Consider the following 20,691-nt stretch of genomic DNA (forward strand, 5'->3'; position numbering starts at 1 on the left):
GTTTGGATGGGGGGCTTGTCCTTCTTGTTCAAATAACTCAAAAGGCAATTGTCACCGTTCACTGACCTGTTCCTATCAAGCATATCATTTATTTTATATGTTTCCAGATGTGGGGTTTTCTTTGCATGATTTAATTTTCCAACTCTTGTAATTTACAGTAAATTGTTTTCCCTGGTCTTTTCCTGCAGTTTGTCTTCTTTTCTCTCATATATCTCATGACATAATATTTCTTTTAAAAATCTTAAACTGTTATAGTGCTTATGTAACAATAAAAGTGATTGTAATTTTTGCTTTTGTAAAACAAACATAATATATTAAGTCAACATAAAAATTTTTGAAAATTATTTTTGACTATTAGTAATGCAACTATTTTTGCGGTCAGAAAGTGTGATGTTTGTTAAAATGGTGTGCTAATATCATGTCTCTTTTAAATGTGACACTACTATCTTAAGAGTAAAAGTAATACTAATAGCTTACTTTATTATAATCTAACACATAAGAATAACACTTAAGATGCATAATAAGCACTATTGATTTTTTCTTATTAACAAACAATTCTTTGTACTGTGGTTTGGTATTAATCGTGCAGCAAGTAAAGCTTCTGGAAATAGCATGCAAACAAGAGGTTTTTAAATCAAAACTGTTTATTGTAAAAAAAACCTTGAAAATTGTTTTTTAAAAAAGAAACATTGATTTCACAAGTCTTCAGGTTGTTTATAGACATAGCTATAGACAGCATCTCAGTTTCATACAAAACTCATTCAATCATATAAAAATAAACACAAATTTACATTGACTCATCAACTATACGATTCAAAAAGGCACTTGGAAGGGGAATTGTATTATTGCATTTCTGATATGCATTTGAAATAGTTTAAGTACATTAATGAATTTGTAATAATCATCTTTTGCACCTATTCCCATCTTTAATTAATTTTTGAAAATCATTAAAATTCCTTAGAATAGTAAGACATGGAGCATGCGCCAGGAATGTTCAAAACTAATCTTTCCCTCCTCCCCCAAGGCACATACTGTTAATTGGCAAAAACAAAACAAAACAAAACAAAAATACTTTTAATACATTCTCCTGTGTTTTGTACTTTTTCTTTTTTTTCCCTCCCTTTAAAAAATACACTTTAAAGCACTACAGGTAATCAAAAAAAGGCTTTAGTTCAACAATGGCAACCAGACATCAGACATGGAGTAAACTTGGAATACATTTTAAGGCACCTGAGTTTGCGTCTGGCAGATTCTCTTCCTATGGGAAATCCTATTACAGACTCTATTACAAAGCAATACTGTTCTTTTCAATTGAAATGATTTGGCATTAATAAAAATCTTTGTATTCTTTTTCAGGAAGAAAAGATGCAATGTGCTTTTCACTTTTTCTTTGAAGAGAATGATTACTGTCTTTTATTCTCTCAATCTAACCATCAGCAAATATATAGTAATTTTAAATTTCACATGGAAAGGACTATCTTTAAACACATGAATTCCATGCTCTTGCAGCTTTTGTGTGTGTGTGTGTGTGCATATATGTGTGTGCATATGTGTGTGTGTCTATACATATTATTTGGTCGGTCAGCACAGGAGAAAATGCCTTTGGACTTTATTTGTCATTTGGCTTCGGAGTGAAGAAATGCATTCTGTTCGAGTAAACATTGATTGCGTCACTCAGTGTGCTACACAGCAGCCAGATTCCTCATGTTTGTGCAGGAGAGACATTCTGGAGAAGGTTTTGGAGCAGTTTTTGCACTGGTATTTCTTTACATCAGAATGGGTCTGCAGATGAGCCCTCAGGTTTGACCTGTCTGCAAATGCTCTGTTGCAGTGAGGGCAAGAAAAAGGCTTCTCCCCTGGGGGTGGGGTGGGAGAAAAAAAGAAAGATAGTCAGTGTTTTTAGAGAAAACATAAAGTTAAATAATGTTAACAACAGTCAATCACATTTTGCCTAAATAATGAGAAGCAGCAAAATCTGATTAAAATCCCTCATAATAGACACTTTTAAAAGTATCTGACCTTTTAAGACAAATTTGAATATTGCATTAAAACACCATACACACAATATTATTACTGTTGCCAATCACGCAGAAATAATTTACGTAGCTCTTGGACTTTCACTTCTTAAAGCTTTCTTCTTCAGCAGGTGCAGCTAATGCTGAGCACCTCACAGCATTTCCCAGTATTTCCCCCTTTTCTCTCTTTCTGTACTATGATTAAGGCAGTCTAAGTTCCATGACACCCGGCAGGATAATCCCGTGATAGGAATAAGAAATTAAACATCAAAAAATCCACACACGAAGCAAGAGAAGCAAAATAAATTCAGTTTCAACTATCCAAGTCACCCATGGGTGACAGATATCAGAGCAAGAATGTAACCAACAGAAAACTGTAGGAAAAGCCTTCATCTATTAACCAAATCAATTGATTAAGATAGTAGCATTTGTATTTGCTGATTACTGGGGGCAGTTTCACAGAACACACATTCAAACACATCTTTCCTGGTTTTCTCACTGATCTTTGAGACCAAACCTCCTGAGTCTACTTTCCAAAGTCTACATGGTGTTTGCAGTCCCTGGAGCAGAGGTTGCTAGCAACAAATGGAGCACTTTGTGCCCTAACAACTTTTTGGGTAGTCAGGAAGTAGCTATCAGTGACTATCCTCATTAAAAGCACTATGTCACAACTTCATGCACATCCAACAGTCAGCCCAGCTTCATTGTATCTGAGAGTAACATGCCTGTCTGTGGTTTTTCTCTTACCAGTGTGAGTTCTAATGTGGCCTTGAAGCAACCAGGGTCTGGAAAACGCCTTGCCGCAGATCTTGCAAACGCAAGGTAACGTGTGGGTCCGAATGTGCATCTTGAGGGCGCCCAGGCTCACATATTCCTTGTCACAGTATTTACAGCTGAAAGATTTTCTAGACTGCGCATCGCAGTGCAGCTGCTTGTGTTTCGCCAGCCCAGAAAAAGTTGAATAGGTCTTATTGCATAAATTGCACTGAAACTTTTCAGCTTCAATGGCATGGGGGTCTGAAAGCTTGGACTGCAGTCTTTCCTCTTCATCACTAATGGGGCTTTCGGAGCCACTGTGGTCCTTGGAGGAGGTGTCAGATGGAGGAGGGGGACTCACTCGCCCCAAAGATGAGGAGTATCCGGAAAGTGGAGAGAGGCCATTGGGTAGCTGGGCGTGGAATGGAGCTGCCGTAGTCCACACGGTGATGGGGCTGTATGCTCCCGAGCTGAGGATCTCCGGTTGTGGTATGACAGGCATGGAGTAACTCTCATAGAGATACGGGGAAATAATCACTGGGGAAGAAAAGAGAAGGAGAGAAGATTAAGGTAAAAAACAAACAAACAAAAAAAAACAGAAAACCAAAAACTAAAAATAAATCCACACGCACTCATATATACACTGAAAAGATATTTAGCAACACACACGTGATTTCCTCAGGAAGAAGATAGACCCATTTGGGAGGCCATGCACTCTGCTAAGGTGTTTCATTTCCAGCCTGGCACCGACGGAGTTACTGCGTTAATGCACACAGAGGCTGACAGCTGCAGGGAGCTATAGGTGCTCTGAAGCCAGGGAGCGCAGCCAAGCCAGCGCCGCGCGTCCCCACTGAGGACGGAGAGAGCCTCCACATTATTTTTAAACACACAGAAAGTTGTTTTGCATTTTATGCCTGGGCGATTTACGTGTATTACGACCGTGAGTACAAAGATACGCCTGCGTCAAGCTGCCTTCTAAAGGAAAGGAGACTCGGTGATCGACAAACGCAGGAATGCAAGCCTTATGTTGCTCATCGTTCACATACTCATTACGCACGCATCCACAGGCTTTCGCAAACCAGGCTGCGAGATCCGAATGAAATGTTCCTTGTCAGTCAAGAGTTCAATAAGTTTTGAATTAAAACGCACCCCAAGTTACCAAAATAATGTAAGCTCCCTTTTAGGACACCGTTTTAAAGGAAACCAGCTGAATCTTTGGCTCCTTTGCAATGGTATTTGAAGAGCAATACATAGATTCGTATTTGCAAAGCTCTAGATTCGCAGCTCGAGATCGATTTTTCTCTTTTTACCTGTGTGTGTGTCCAGTTCGCTGTAGTTTGGCTTTTTGGAGGCGTTGAAATGCTTCTTGACCAGGAAGGAGCGCGGCATCTTGCCAGCGGGTCTGGCGGGCGCCGGCGCGGATAACGGTCCGGCGGGAGGACGCGGCGGTCCCTACAGCATCGCGGCCGGCCGGGCTCGGGCAGGGGCCGCGCTCAGGTGCGGCAGGCGGACGGGCCGGCGCCTCTGAAGTCGCCCGGCTCCTTTACGAACTGAGCCCGTTTTGGCTGGGAGGGTTTTTTTTTCCTCTCTTTTGCAAGAACGATCCAATCACAGCGGAGAGGTTCAGATTTCAGCTCCTCCCTCTGGGACAGCTGTGAACAGAGGAAGAATCTGTTGTCAGACTAAATTATTCTGGTTCAAAATGGGCTGTTTTTCGAGATTTCGGGAGAGAGGGAAAAAAGTGTTTAAGTATTTTCGAGAGAGGTAACCTCGCTCGGCGAGCCCCGTCCGCGACCCGGAGCTCCCTGGAGCTAGGACGGGCGCAGGAGCCGGGGTCTCTGCCCGGCCCGCCTGGCCTCCAGATGTGGGGCAGCGCCAGCGCGCGGGGACACGGTGTCCGCCAGGGAAGGAAGGGCCGCCCCGCGCCACACCAGGCCAGCCTCTGGTGTTCATGAGAGCCTATATTTGGAAGTGGCATTTGGAGAGGTTTGCCTTGCGCAGGGACCAAATAATTAACTCTTGGCCTTTGAAAAAGGAAGGGGGAAGCTGGAAGACAAAGGCGCCTGTGAGCGCGGCGGGCGCTCTCCTGGGACCCGGGCCTGGGGGCTGAGGGTGGGGGGGCTGCAGCCCTGCGTGCGGCCAGGGCAGTGAGCGACTCCACTGGGGCTTCCGCGAAGCCAGGGGCAGCGCGGCCGCGTGCAAATTGAGTGATCTTGTCACCGTGTCAGCTATGGTGGCTTGAAAGAAATGCTTTGTAGCCCTTTCAAGGCAAGGCGATCGGAAGAACTGCAAGACTGCAAAGATAAAAAGGAACGCTGGCAGAGAAGGGGGCGGGGGGGCAAGAGGCAAACTGTCATTTGGAACCATGGGACAGTCTCTCACGCACACGTTGACAAGCGATCTTGTCTTTTCATGTACTATGGTGCATTTTTATGGGGAAAAGGGTGTATGGGTCTTTAGAGACGATTATTTCATTTCAGATATTCCCCTGCTTTTATTTGGTGCTATTTTCATCAGTATAAAGCCATTAAAATTCACCTCCGTATCTGCCAGGTTCCGGTTTAATGCTTAAAAAACAAATTAAAGGATACTCTTACGAGTATCAGTTGGTTAAAGGTTTCATAATCCATTCTAGTAATTGGCAAAAACACCTTTCTTTTGTCTATGGTCTTCAATCTAAAAATACTTTAAGGTGATTTATTTTAAATAAAAAATTTCAAGCATATTTTAAAGCATCTTTGCCCATTACAGACTCTTATTCCTACCTTTTACTAAAAGAATAAGGAAAGAACAAATTCACATAAAGATCACCCTACTTTCGTTTCTAACAGGTGCTGGAGGAAAAAAGTGAAAAAGAAAATAACAGCGGTGATGTCAAGACTTGTCAGGGAAAACTGCATTGTCAGGCTGCATAACTTCTTAATCTTGGAATGAGAAAACAAGCGTGTATGTGTGTCTGGGGGTGTGAGGCGGGGCACTTACACGTTTCCTGAGCTAATTTCAATGATTATTCTTATCTCTTCCAGCAGACACTAATTTAAACGTCAAACGGAGAAAATAATTCAAAGGAATCCTTAAGCTGAGGGAACTGGACTGGCAGGAGACAGGAAATTATGAATGCACCTTCCATGTCTTCACAAACTGGAACCCGGAGGAAAAGCCAGGGCCAGTTTTCTAAGCTTGCTGCTCTATGTGAGGGTTTGTTCAGATGTAGGCGCCTGGGTTTATGAGAGCAGGAGTCCTCCTTGCTCTTCACTCCATTTCCCGAGAAACACACATTTTTGTTAGAGATCTAGCACGGTTGAGGAAACACAAATCCTCATGAGTTGTTACGTGCTTGTTTCACCCTGTACCGTCTGTTCACAGCAGAGGAGAGTGTTAGACAACGTTTGGTATTTATCTGATGGTAGTTATGACAAACAAGATAATCGACTAAAATATGTATTCAAAAATCCATTTGCAACGTTGAACAATAATTCACTATGCATGAAAAAAGCTTAAATTTGGATCAAAGAGGCATCACCCAGCCCAGCCCCAGCAGCAGGCATTGGAGGGTGCCCCGCAGAGATCGGCGTCGGGGCGTGCGGCCACACCTTCTGCGAGGAGCGGATGGGGCTCGGGTCTGTGCATGGGGCATGTCATTACACAGATCCGCGTGCTAGCGAGTCACACGGATGCCCGTGTGAGGTCTGGGCTGCTGTCAGAGCAGGGCAAGTCTGCGCGCCGATGGCGTGAGTCAGACGAAACAGGTGCTCTGCTCAGACACAGCGGAGGGCATGCGGCGCCAGCACCACGTGGTAGAAATGCAAGCAGGGAAGTCGAGGCCACACCCAAAGGCCAGCTGCTGGGACTCTGCTAAGACAAGACAGAGGTTTCTTCTCCTTCTGCCAGGCAGAGGGCTCGTCTGGAGGGGTTGGCTTTGGTCGTCAACCAGGGACAGAAATCTCTGTGGAGGCGACTACACCAGATTTTAAAGTTTTCCTTCTGGAATCCAGTAGAAATCAAATCAGTGACTGAGGCGACAAAACGGGCCAAGCAAAGCCAGTGGCTTTGCTAATCCAAGGATTCAGTCCTAGATTGGTGAGAAATTATTTAATAACTATCAAATAAATGGGGTTTGTTCTTAGAGCCACGTGGGCACAGCCCAGCTAGGGTGAAGCCAGTGGGCACAGGTAAGACAAAAATAAGGAAGGCACAAGCTCTGCCCTCGGCTCTTGAGAGTTTAATGTAGTGTGGGGAGAAAAGACAAACGTGGGAGGCTTAAAAAATAACCCTTCCTAGGCTTAAGCCCCACTGGCGAGACTCCACAGCATGGGCTCCGTGGGTTGCCTGGCACCCCAGATGCCCATATAATCTAATTCCTTAATTGCCATGATGTGATTTGACGTGACGTACCTGACGGGCTCTCATTTCCTCTGTTTTCTGAAGAAGCTGACCAAGATAACTTGTGGAAAACTCTGTAAGTGAAAGATCTGGGCCAGCCTTCCCCACAGGCTCTCTGGATGGGTGGTTTCTCCTGGAGCCAGTCTTTTTCATGAAAGACACATTCTTGCCCTGCCAAGTAGGGAAATAAATTAGGTCCATGAGGTTTGAGAATGTACCTTGGGTTTCTTTATTTTGCATAGAGAATTTGTACACATTTAGGCATTTCGGTGTGTAAAAAGCAGTGCAAGTATTGACTACCATGTTTAGGAAATGGAGTAGTAAATCTAACACTAGAAGAAACCAGGTTGTGGCAGAGGTTGAAAAGTCCCCTTTTATGCTGCGTCCTTTCTCCTAAAATGAAAGACATCTCTTTTTAACTTTGGTGTGTGGTAGGGTCACTCTGGAGGGGATTTATAGCTCCTCAATTCATATGCATATTCATATCCCTTGAAAGATATGAAGCGATGAAATAGCAGTTTGGTTGTGATATCTGGAGAATATTACAATACATGACTAATTAAAAAATCCATTGAGATAGAAACAAAGCATTCATTATATATAACTTTGAAGTTTGAATGACAAAGGTGTGATGTCACATTGTGGGATTTAACATACACATACCTGTATGTAAAATGATTTAGGAACAAATATTTCTAATGTAAAAAGGAAAATTATCAGAGTGGGCATGGGATTCTGCTTAAATATTCTGAGCTTCAGAATATGGAGAACGTCTTTTGTCTGAGGGCATGGATGGTACTCGTATATAAGTTTCACATATGTAAGTGTATGTGCTTGGTGACGTCAGCAGGGCCAAATACGAGCGTGAACGTGCGTTTGTGTGATCACTCACCTGTCTGAATGCCGGGACAAGTAATAGTAGCCAAAATGGTGCTAGGATGTCCCCCTGCTCTTGAGGAGTTTCCATTATTTCCTGCGTGTTCCCAGGGTCATGTTCATCGGGCCAATAGTCACTAGCCTTCTGTTTCTGTCTGGAGTTAGTAAATCTAACACTAGATTTGCTAATAGCACTCGCTAATGCTAATAGCAAGATGAGTACCATCACATGTGATCAAAAAACATCTAAGATCACTTCAAACAGAAAACCTTTAACTTGGGAACAGCATTTTAATGAAATCTGCTTTCCGCCCAGTCACTTAGGTTCAGCATCTTATTCCTAGTTGAGTTTGAATGATCTCACTTCCCTTTGGCTGGATAGAATATGGTTAAGTGTATCATGAAAAGTAAGAGATACTCATCTCTCTGGTGTTCTGTGTGTACCTTGTGGAAAGCGTCGATGATAGATAGTATCTGCAAGATGAATAAGAAAGACTAGAGGATGTTGAACTCGTCTGTGTTTTAAGCCACAGCTCAGGGATATGTGGTTGTCAAGAGACACCTATTGGTCGCCTTCCAAAGACTCAATGTCTTTTTCTTTCTTACCTTTTCCAGTAACTTTTTAGCAAGGTCCGCCACCTAGTGGAAAATGGATGCATTTGGCTCAACCCTAAGCATCAACCTGGCTTTGCTTTGTAATTGCCCCAATATCTGATGGACCTTATATAAATTTGTCAATTTCAGGTGGACATTATACAAATTTGTCAGTTTCAGGTGGAGATTATATACATTTGTTGAACGTATTCGTGTACTCATCATTCAAAGTGACACATTTGTGTTTGTAAAAAAATAGGCGCAACACTTACCCAACAAATTATGTTGGTTTTATAAGATAGGCAAGAAAGGGAAAGGTTATGACATCATCAGTCTATGCAGTCGGAAGAAGGAAGTAGGCAGAAGCAGCTAGCACTACGCTTGAGGCGAGCCAGCACCCTGCAGGACTCTTTCTTATGTCTGCATGATAACGTACAAGGTAGAGGAATTTTAAGAATGGGAAACCAAGCCTGAGCCCGGTATCCCAGGGCATTCAGAATAAAGGCGATGGAGCCAGGATTCCTACTCCATCTGTCTGCCTCCAAGGCTGTGCACTTCGTTGCTGGACCCGGCCACCCCACTTGGTTTGCTTTAAGGACATTCCGTGTCCAGCAGTGTGTGGCATTATGGGTAGTGGTAAGAGCTGTCATTCTTCATGATTAATATGAGCTGGCTGGCCACTATGCTAAGCACTTCCACACACATTATTTTAATGAATGCCTCCAAAGTAGCTTATGTTGCAAGGTAGAGTTTGTTCCTATTTACAGATGAAGAAATGAAGACACAGCGAAGTTAATTATCTTGGTCAAATGACACTGCTAGTAAGGAGTCGGTAGAGGCAGTGTTTGAATTTAGAACAGTTTAACTTCAAGTCCCACATATTTCAGGACACTAATGGTAATAGCACATCGTAATGGTGAAATAGACGCACGACTAGCTGTAAAATATGACTTCTTTGAAAACTGGCCTTCCTGCTTGCTCTTCCCCACTCGGAGGACACTCAAGTACAGGGTTTGCAGTCTCCCGCTGCCTCCCTCACCCTCTCTCCACGCTGTCTTCCTGCACACGTTTCCCAAGTCACACCAGGGTCAGGGTTGCTGGGTTTCAGACTTGATGCCAGTTGCCTCCCGGTGTTGGGTGTGACTTCTGGGAGCAGAATCCTAGTGCTTAACTAAATAGCTGCCATTGTCTTCTGGTTTGCCAGAGAAGGAGATGATGGTTCATTCTTCTTTCGTAAGAATCACGTGGTTTTTCGAAATAAAACGGTGGTGACATTTGTTGCCTTATCTTGAGTGAGATTACGTGGCGGAGAATAAAGGCATCAATGAGGAATAAGTGTTTCCAAATATGATGGAGTTTTACAGTCTGAAAATTTCTCTTTTCCTCTCCTAGGTGTGCCCGGGTGTGGATGAGAGGGGCGGTGTGCCTGCCTTGCTCCGGAAGAAGCCTCCGTGGGTTCCTATGGCAGTGGACACTTGTGGTAAAGTTGTGAGGTAGGTTGGTCTGCGTTCTATCACAAGAAGGGCTTCAGTCGCTTCCCGGGGGAGAACATATCCAGGAACAGTAGGGAGAAAAGGAACCAGACCCACCAAGCCTACTCCTCCAACCACCTCTTAGTCCCCGTAGAAGGGTGTTGAAGCTGCTTACAGCAGGAAGCCAGCGCTCCAGCAGGTCTTTTGGCTGAGCACCCGCACGTGCTGTGGAGAAGCAGGCATGGACCCCTCAGTGGGGCTGAATGTGGCTTTCCTGGAATTCTGTTGGTGTTAGAGAGCAGGCCGTGCTGCCTTCGAACCTCTGGGGTGGAGGTGGCACGAGACATGGAGAGAGTTTCTTGAGAGCATTGCCACAGCTGGCAGTGATTACAACAGTGACGTCCCCGAGTGCCCCAGGGGCATCAGCATGGGCAGCGGGCTTGCCCACAGGTGTCGTGGTGCCTGAGAGACAGGTGGGTCCCCAGGGGAAGTGGCAGTACTGATGCCGTGGACCGAATGCTCATGTCCCCGCAACACTCCTATGTTGAAACCTGATTGCTAAGGTCGTGGTCTTTGAAGGTGTGGCCTCTGGGACTGGGTCAGATCCTGAGGGTGGAGCCCTCATAAATGGGATTAGTGCCCTTTTAAAAGACCCCAGAGAGCCCTCTCTTCCCTTCCTGTATTCTAGGATACCAGAGAAGACAGTCTGTGAACGAAGAAGCTCACCAGACTCTGAATCTGCTGGGGCTTTTATCTCTTACTTTCAACCCCCACAAGTATGAGAAATGAACTTCTTTCCTCTGTTCTTCATAAGCTCTCCAGTCCTGACACTTTACGATAGCAGCCAGAATCGAGGGAGGAGGCTGCCCAGGGAGAAATGAAGGCCTTTCAGATCCTCTGGCTCTCATCAGTGCCCTGTAGGGGAGCAGAGAAGACGGTGCACAAGACAGAGAGACTGAGTGGGTTAGGAGGAGGACGCTGCCTGTTCTACACTGGAACCCAAAGCTTGTCTTCTAGACCATGAAGGACAGCACCGTGGGATTCCCAGAATGACCTCACAGTTGCTGGGCCCTCAATCAGTGGGAAGGGAATGCAGCCGCCGCCTGCACATGAGCAACGGAGCAGTAGACGGGGGTCATTGGCTTGAGGGTACAGGTGTGGACTCCTGGTCCTTGCCTTGCATGGCACCCCTGCCTCTCCCTGCGCTACAGATCTGAGACATCAGCACACCTACCCGAATATGAAATTCAAAATCCTTTAGAGCAGCAGACTGCGATGCTTCCCAGGACTGCGCAGAGAAGCAAGGTCTAAATGATGCCATGTGTAGGTTGGCCTCCCCCTTTTAGATCTTGATGCACCAATTGCGGAGCCACATCCAAATCACACCTGTCAGCCCTCTGGGAACACACGGCTTGGGAGCACTTCCCAGCTCTCACCGTGCTGTGGCTTTTTCTGCTCCACAGACACTGGCCATCTGCCTGTCAAACTCGGTCACACCATTTGCAAACCTAATCCTTGATAAAGACTCCTGAAAAAAAGATGGAGAACCCGGTCTGGAAGAACCCTGTGGCTATTTGGACTCACCCCTGAATCCAAATTTTTGGCTGAATAGAAATATTTTTATGTTGCCCTTTATCAAAGGAGACATTTGCTTTAATGATACCATGGCTATTTAAAAAGAAACAGGCACACGCACACACTTCACAGGTGGAAAGATCTTTTCTAAAAGTACTTTTGGGGCTTGCATTTAAAAATGGAGTCCTACCTGAAGGCCAGAATGATAATGGGAAAGAAATATTGCACTCACTTTTCCCTTTCAAACCTACTGTCCTGTCCTTGGATAGGAGCCTTCGCTGATGCTAGGAACGCACCCTAATTGCTCAGTCCTCAGGTGAGTGAGCAGTCCAGGTGAGCTAATAACAGAAGAGTATTCAAATCTAGCACTGAAGCTGTCGTTGACGTAACACTTGCCAGCACTCAGAGGTGACTGGCTGCTTGCAGAGGCACAAGCCCTTTTAGGAGCTGCCTTGATGGGTCCCTTTGTCATCGCTTGCTTGCAGACAGGATTTCTTCCTTTCCACCCTGCTTCCGAAGCACAGCTATGCAGACCCAAACTTTACTGACGGGGTGGAAATTCATCACCACACTTTCAAAGGGAAGGTGGAAGACACTGTGAAATCATTCATAAGTGAGTATGGATGAAAGCTAATGGCATGAAAATTATCCTGAACCTCCCAGCTCTCCCGAGTCTTTGGGATCACAGCACCTCAGTGATGAGCTAGCACCGACAATTTGACTCCAGGAGAGTGGAAAGAGAATTTGAGTCTTCAGAGAAAAATGAGATGGAATGAAATCACAGAACACTAGAGTGACGGAGGAACTTGGCCATCAGGTACAACACCCCAACCCCCTTTTTTTTTACTATTGCCTGAGAGGGCAAGAAGAGGCCTGTGTAAGGGTGTGAACCTTCTCAGCATCATAGAGGATTAGAACTATAACATGTAAACTTGGTAAGAGCGCCCCGAGCGGGTTGCCACCATGGTGCCCTGCAGAGGCAGCCTTTTATTTGAAAATGTAATTGATCAGCTTTTGCAAATTCTCCCTGAAGGTCCTTAAATAAATCAAAAGAAAGAGAAAGAATAGTACTCGATTTAAAAACTCATGTGCAATTCTGAATCTTGACCTGCCCAGTCCTTCCCCTCTCCACCTGTGGAGTAGGACAGTTGACTATCTACGGGGTTTATTCCTCGGCCATCCACCTTGCATGTTTCATTTTCATTATTATACTTTTACACTCCGAGCAGAAAACAGAAGGTACAAGATGTTGTGGCGTCAATAATTTTAGACCAAAATGCAAACGAGGACTTTTAACCGACACAACTCCAAGTGGCTACATCGTAATGAAGAACTTGTGGTGGAAAGGGTGAATCTGTACACCTGGATCTTCCTGACTCCCTGTGTTTGGTTTTCTTTCTATCATTAAGTCAAGAATGGATTTCCCTTGGCTTGAAGCTACAACTGAGTGAAATTTTTTTGGCCTAGTGTGTAGACAGTTTGAATTTCATATCCCAACTATATGGGTACAATGGTGTTCTCAAGGTTGGGTTGCAAGTTCTTTAATCCCTGACACCTCCCCTAAAGCCATCAAATGAACCCAAAGCATGCTAGGAATGGTGAGGTTGAGCCCCCACTCGAGACACTCCTTTGGGGACTCTAGAGTTACCACTGTCAGGCACAGGCAAAAATCCAGACTCCTCTGCACACCACAAAAGTGTCTTTTTTTTCTCTAGACGATAATGAAAATGTATCAAGTTACGTAAGTGGGAAAAAAGGCATTCCAAGCTACCATATTTTAGTCACGTAGGCTCCGGCTAGGTCACCTCTGTATAGGGAGAGTGCCGAGCCATTTATCTGCATCATTTCCATGCCATGAATCAAAGTTGTATTTGTGTCCATCAGAATAGAGACTTCATGCTGGAGGAAAATCATCCAGGAGCCCCAGGGAAGGCAGTGATTTGACACAATGATGTTGAAAGTCAAGAGTGCTCAGCATGAAATGCCCCGGCGATGACAGCAGGATTAACTGTCTTAACTGTCGGTGTGAAGAGAGGATGGGTGTGCCCGCCGATGAAAGGCGCCGGGACGCAGAGGCAGCCCTTCCCTGGCTCTTCTGAGGATGCCTGCTGGATGGAGAACAGTCAGGACCCCTATGGGTCTGAGGCTTAACCACAGTGGAGATTGAGCAGCTGTGGGACGTCATGAGAAAATCAAATTCACTACTCGGCTGATTCTAGAGCCGCAGTTTGGAAAATTTGGAAGCTGGTTTTACATATTGTCTCATTTTCTTTTGAGAATAAGATTTTTTTTTTTTTCTGTTGCTTTGCACTTGGAAGAGAAAAGTTGGATATTTCTGCTAGGAGTGAGTCAACGGATTCCAAAGTGAATTTGGAAAAAAAAATCTGGAAATGACAGCAAGTGGTAAGCTCTTCGTCACCACTATCATTTTCTTCTAAGGGCACTTAAATGAGTATGTTTTGAAGACACTTCAGTCATTTCAGGTCAATGAACCATGCTCTTGAAGCCTCAGAGCAATTGCCAGAGCACTAAGATGGAGACACGCTGGATGTTTTCTTTGGAAAGGACGATCAAAGGTGATTGATCACAAATTCTTTGTCTTACATGCAACTTATGTTTTCTTCTTCTTCTTTCTTTCTTTCTTTCTTTTTTTTCTTTTTTTGAGATGGAGTTTGGCTCTTGTTACCCAGGCTGGAGTGCAATGGCGCGATCTCAGCTCACCGCAACCTCTGCCTCCTGGGTTCAAGCAATTCTCCTGCCTCAGCCTCCTGAGTAGCTGGGATTACGGGCACGCGCGTCCATGCCCAGCTGATTTTTTTGTATTTTTAGTAGAGACGGGGTTTCACTATGTTGACCAGGATGGTCTCGATCTCTTGGCCTCTTGATCCACCCGCCTTGGTCTCCCAAAGTGCTGGGATTACAGGCTTGAAAGCTGTGCCAGCCTGAAGATTAAAAGAAGGGTTCAATCAAAAACACAGAAGAGTAGCTGTCTGTCTTTGTCTCCGTAGCTTTGCAGAAGGCCTCCTTCTTAAGTTCTTCCATCCTTCCCAGAGTTCTGGGTGGGAGTTTGGGGAGTCGCATGCCCTTTCCATCTTGGTGACACTGTTCTTGTTTTTTTCGTCCTTTCCTGGCCCCAAGCCAGGGCTCCAGTAGCCACCATCACTGCGAAACCCGTCAAAGCCATTGCAAAGCTTGTGTGGCGTCCTTGAAGGGTGATGTTCCCTCTGGCGTCTTTTCCTGTCTGCATGCAGACCCATTTTGCTTAGACTCTAGTGTCCATGCTCCCGTGGGCTCCAGGTAGAGAACCTCACTACCAAACATGTCTTCTTCTCTTCCACACGGACTGCTGAGCACAGCAGCCATGTGGCCTCAACACCGTTACACACCCCTATGCTGTATAACTTTGTTTTAATCCCCTGCCCTAGGACCTGGAAATGAGGCCACAGGGATCAGTAAGAAAATATTAATATGAATGACAGATACTGTGCTCAGTGCAGAATAACCTTTCCTCTTTGACACTGAACCACTTGTCCTAAAAGATTCATGCCCTTGGATTACCATTGTATGTCATTTAGCAATGGGGATATATTCTGAAAAGTGTGTTGTGTGATTTCGTTGCATGGACATCGTAGAGTGTATTTACACAACCCAAGACGTCGAGCCTACCACACTCCTGGGCTATATGATATGGCCTATTGTGCCTCGGTGACACACCTGTACAGCGTGTTATTGTACTAAATACTGTAAGCAATTGTAAAATAATGGTATTTGTGCGTCGAAACGTAGAAAAAGTGTAGTAAAAATACAGAATCATTATCTTACGGTATCATCATTGTATGCATGTCCCATGGTTGATCCAAACCTCCACAACCTTGTTTATGTGATGCATGACTGTATTTTCCTGGAAGACCTCCTGGTCTTGTATGCAGATAGGCACCGAATAGGTGATCCTTCCCCTGCCCTGCAGACATCCTGATTGTTGAACGCCAGGATGAACATTACCTAGATCCTTGAACTGAAAATCTTATTACACACAGAGTCAGAGATTAAGAACTGGAGAGGCTGGGCGCGATGGCTCAAGCTTGTAATCCCAGCACTTTGGGAGGCCGAGGCGGGTGGATCACAAGGTCGAGAGATCGAGACCATCCCGGTCAACATGGTGAAACCCCGTCTCTACTAAAAATACAAAAAATTAGCTGGGCATGGTGGCACGTGCCTGTAATCCCAGCTACTCAGGAGGCTGAGGCAGGAGAATTGCCTGAACCCGGGAGGCGGAGGTTGCAGTGAGCCGAGATCGCGCCATTGCACTCCAGCCTGGGTAACAAGAGCGAAACTCCGTCTCAAAAAAAAAAAAAAAAAAAAAGAACTGGAGAAATAAAATGGCTTGTTTGAAATCCTGTATGTGCTGGTGACAGGACAGCAGCCGGGAGAGCACATCCTTCCACTGCCACGCTCAGTCCACCACCACAGATGCTTTCGTTCCCTTCAGCTCTGTGGCTGGAGTCGCCGAAAAGCTATGGAGCATTTCCCCATTCATTTGGTCAAGACCAAACATTCTGAAAGGGAATACAGTCACCCACGTAGCCATGTGGGCATAACAGAGAGGATACTGCTCATAGTTTCTTCCAGCCAGGGGCACTATAGATTTTCATATAACTCAGGAAAAGGAGGAAGACCTTTGACTGCAGAGAATGAAATAGTGCAAGTGGGTAAGGTGGGCTGTGGACGTGATTTTAGCAGGAAGTGACTCTGCAAGTCGCAAAGATTCCATGTGCTACCTATCTACCATCTAACATTTATCTATCACCAATTAATCTATCATCAATCCATCATTAACCTGTCACCTATCTATCAATCATCTATCATCAGTTTACCACCAATTAAAGTATCAACCAATCACCTATCTGTCATCAATCAATCATCTAATTATCATGATCTACCTATCAATTATTATTTATCACATGTCCTTAGAAGTGTATATATATATATATATATATATATACACACACACATATATACATATATATGTATATATATATGTGCATATTTCTTTCTTAAATAAACACTTACTGAGTGGCTACCTTGAGCCAAGAATTACACTGACTATATTTATAAATCTTATTTAAATCTCATAACAACTCCCTGAGATAGGTATATATTATTCTTTTACAGTCGATGATGTTGAGATCTGGAATTTATACACATGGTAGTTGTTCTAACTCTGAGTTTACTTTTTTTTTTTTTTTTTAACTGGATCTTAGCAGAACAACCAGTTGACTTCCAATTATTTACGAATCAGACTACAGGTATAACAGCTGTTATTCAGATGGGGAAATTGTGTTTGGTTAAGAATATAATAAAGAATAACATGACGTAGTCTAAGTGCCCATTACATTATACAGCTTTAGAGATCTCTAATGATAGCAGAGTTTGAAGCTCTGTAGCTCTGGATTTGAGTAATGACTGGTATTATTAGCTCAGTGACCTCAGCTTCTTTATTGAATTCCCATTTACTCACTGGGAAATAGGAATATTGATGATTGTCTTGCAGAGATATTGTAAGTATGTAAGATAATGCATGTAAAGTTATAAATATTGTTCCCGGCACATATAGAAACAATGAAAAGAGCTGCCTTGCATTAAGTGCTTACTATGTACTAGATATGCTATTAAGCAATTTAGCAGATTTTATTTAATCCTCTCCCAATCCTTTAACTCAGTCTTGATAAAATCCCCATTTTGCATGTGGGCCGTCCAAGCTAACAGCCCATAGCTGTTACAGACAGGAGGTGAATACAGTTAGTCTGATGCCAGAACTCCTGCTCTTATCTGGTATGACCTCGTGCTTCCATTATGAGACCTGCTGGCAGAGGAGTGGAATTAATGCTCTCGTTGTTAGAGATCACGTAACCCAACTCCCTTCCTTTTTTTTTTTTGTTATAAAAACATTTTAAAAGGAACTCAAATGACGATTTAATATCCAACAATAGCAGTTTTATTTCAGAAACATGATTATTACCTTTTAATGCCATGATTCTAGGATGACCGTAAGCTTTTTTTTGTCTTGTTTTTCTTTGTTTTTATCACCTTAAGACAAGTTGAGATAGAAGTAATCCTGAGACTTCTTTTATATAAGATCTTGCCGCTGTTATTACTGCTGTTAGTTCTCAGGGTGATGTTATTTATTACTGCAAAAGAGGGCATTGGATCTGATCCAAGATAAGCCATTGAGACCTTCTGTCACTCCCTTGCCAAAATTAATAATAACAGTAGATCCCTGTTACGGCATGATTCATCTGCAGATTTGGATATATTGCTGGTCAACTAAGTCTTCCAAACATAACAAGAACACCTGCCGAAACCTCAAATAACATGAATAGTCTGAGATACAGGTATTAGTCCTATTTCTTGGGACTTGAGTTATAAAGTATGAAAGTGTAATAATTCTGAACATATTGCTTGCATAGACTTTGCTGCACTGTAATGATTTAAAAGCCATGTGCATAAATTAAGGCATGGGGAAAGTAATCAGTTTCGTTTCCCCCTTACTCTTACTTTCAAGGATGGTGACCTGGAACTCAGACATTCTATACAGGGAGAAGTAAGGGGTTGTAAAAAAAAAAAAAAAAACTTGATGTACATACTAGTTCGTTATTTATTCCACAGATTTGTATTAATTGTTCAGTATATACAAGATCATGTTCTGGATGCTGGGGAAACAATAGTAAGCTAAACAGACAGAACCCTGATCCCACGGAGCTTGTAATTTAGACGGGAGAAGGTACTGATCACCTCAAAAATGTGAACTACAAATTGTAGCAATTGTAGAGGTTGAGTGATGCTACACAAGAAAACAGGAAAACGGTCCCTTTCTGGAGAGTCAGTATCCTGTTCTGATGAAGCAATGCTCAGCGGAGTAGAGAGTTGGGTAGGTATGTGGTACCTGAAAGCAGGAAGGGGCTGGGAAGCATTCTAAGTAGGAGAAATAAGAAGAACAGGGAGCCCGGGGAACGTGCTCTAGCTAAGAGGCCCTGTTTTAGAACAGCAGGCATAGGAAAAGTGTGGCCGAAGGAAACACAGGTGGAGAGGCTGAGGCTCGAGGTCTACTACTGGCTGTGTTGAGGGCATTTTCTTCATTACAAGATGAATGAAAAAACATTGGAGAAATTTTTTGTGTGAATACGTATGTTGACATTTTGCTAAAAGTATAAAATACTCTTGTATTTAGAAACAAGCCACCATTTCAATAGTCTAGTTTGATTAAATGAAAAGAAAAACTCTTCATCCTTGCTCTCCTTCCCTGTCCCATAGTAGAGACGGGGTTTCACCATGTTGACCAGGATGGTCTCGATCTCTTGACCTCGTGATCCACCCACCTTGGCCTCCCAAAGTGCTGGGATTATAGGCGTGAGCCACTGTGCCCGGCCCTCTTCTTTTCTAATATAGGCATTCAAGTTAAATTACAATAAGCACTGCTTCAGCTGAATATCATAAAAACTGTGTTGCATTTTATTTTCATTTGGATCAAAATACTTTCTGATTTACCTTATAGTTTCTTCCTTAGCCCATGCATGTTATTTAGAAATCTACTGTTTGATTTCCAAATATTTGTGGTTTCCCCAAATTACCTTGTTATTGATTTCTAATTTCACTTCGTTGTGGTCAGAGTGTTTCTTTGAATGATTCAATCTTTTTCCATTTATTAAGGATTGGTTTATGGCCAGGATATGATTCGCATTAGGGGATAGTCCCTGGCACTTAAAAAGGGTGTCTATTCTGCTGTTGGATGGTGTGTTCCAGAGGTGTCTGTTCATTCAGGCTGGTTAATCGTGTTCTTCTATATCTTTGTCAACCGCTACTTTTTCCTATGCATGAGCTGTGGTTTTCTATTTCCTTATGTATCTTAAGATGTTTTGGTAAAAACTAGATATTTTAGATAACATAAGATGATAATTCTGCAGTCAGCTCCGTATCTCCTCTCGCCACCCTGCAGGATTGCTGTTTTCCTATTATTATTTTAACTTTCCTGAACTAACTCTCTAAAGTCTGTATTCCCTGTTGTGTGTGAGCACTGAAGTCTCAGTTTTTAGTTAATGATTGATCAGTGATTTCCTTAGGTGTCTTACACCAGTAATTCTACTATATCCGAGCAGCTGCATGTGTGTGCATGTGCATGTGTGCATGTGTATGTGTGTGAGTGCACATGTGTGTGTGAGTGCATGTGTGTGTGCATGTGTATGTGTGTGTGCATGTGCATGCATGTACACATTGGGTCACATGTTCAATGCTCAGACAATTCCATGTTAGTTTCCACTTTAAACTTGCACAGAGCCTCCAGGTCAGCCAGAGAGAGCTGGGACCCTCTCATGTTTTTCCTGCACATGCACTTGGCCTTCTAGATCCCCAAGAGTATGTCAGAGCTTTTCACAGCCCCCTTTGGACATCTTCTCCAGATCATCCTTTTAAATTTTTGGTTGGGATCTTGTTTGCGTTAGGCAGCTGCCACGTTAAACAATTGCCCTGAGATAGAGTTTTTCAGAAAGGAAGTTCTGAGCCAGATTGAATAACAGCAATATCTTGGAATGTGGCTTTTCCAAGGAGCTAGAAGACAGGTCGAAGAGGGGCAGTGCTCTAGGGTGGGGAGAGCTGAGGAGCTCCAAACCTGATCTATTTCTGTCTCTGCTGCCAGCATGCTGGTTTTCATGGCTGCTAAGGAGCAGGGAAAAAGAGGATGGGAATAGAGTAACTTACAGTTGCACAGACCTCACTGTTCCCACTGAGGTTCAGTAGCACTTTTTCTTGAATAAATGCTCTTTAGATTGTTATACACCTTTGATTAATTTCCAGAGTTCCGTGAAATTTGATTTTGCCTTTTGCCACACTCGCTAGTGCATTCATTGCTTTTATATAGAAGCATATCTGTAGAAATCCTCATTCCTTTCCTCCAGAAATCCTGCCCACATGTAGCTTTTAAATACAATCTCAGGAACAGTCATAATTCTACATTTCCAACCTGTTTT

At 43.6% G+C, this 20,691-nt stretch overlaps 1 protein-coding gene across 1 annotated transcript; it reads right to left on the reverse strand.

Moving 5' to 3' along the window:
* Positions 1 to 626: 626 nt before the first annotated feature.
* SNAI2 (snail family transcriptional repressor 2) lies at positions 627 to 4,327 on the reverse strand. Its single transcript, XM_003940860.4, has 3 exons — positions 4,082 to 4,327; positions 2,763 to 3,308; positions 627 to 1,856 (listed from the first exon to the last, which is right to left on the reverse strand). The coding sequence occupies exons 1-3, from the start codon at positions 4,158 to 4,160 to the stop codon at positions 1,675 to 1,677; spliced, it is 807 nt and encodes a 268-aa protein (XP_003940909.1). The 5' UTR covers positions 4,161 to 4,327; the 3' UTR covers positions 627 to 1,674.
* Positions 4,328 to 20,691: the final 16,364 nt, after the last annotated feature.

This window comes from Saimiri boliviensis, chromosome 15, assembly GCF_048565385.1.
Source record: "Saimiri boliviensis isolate mSaiBol1 chromosome 15, mSaiBol1.pri, whole genome shotgun sequence".
Classification (NCBI taxonomy): Eukaryota; Metazoa; Chordata; class Mammalia; order Primates; family Cebidae; genus Saimiri; species Saimiri boliviensis.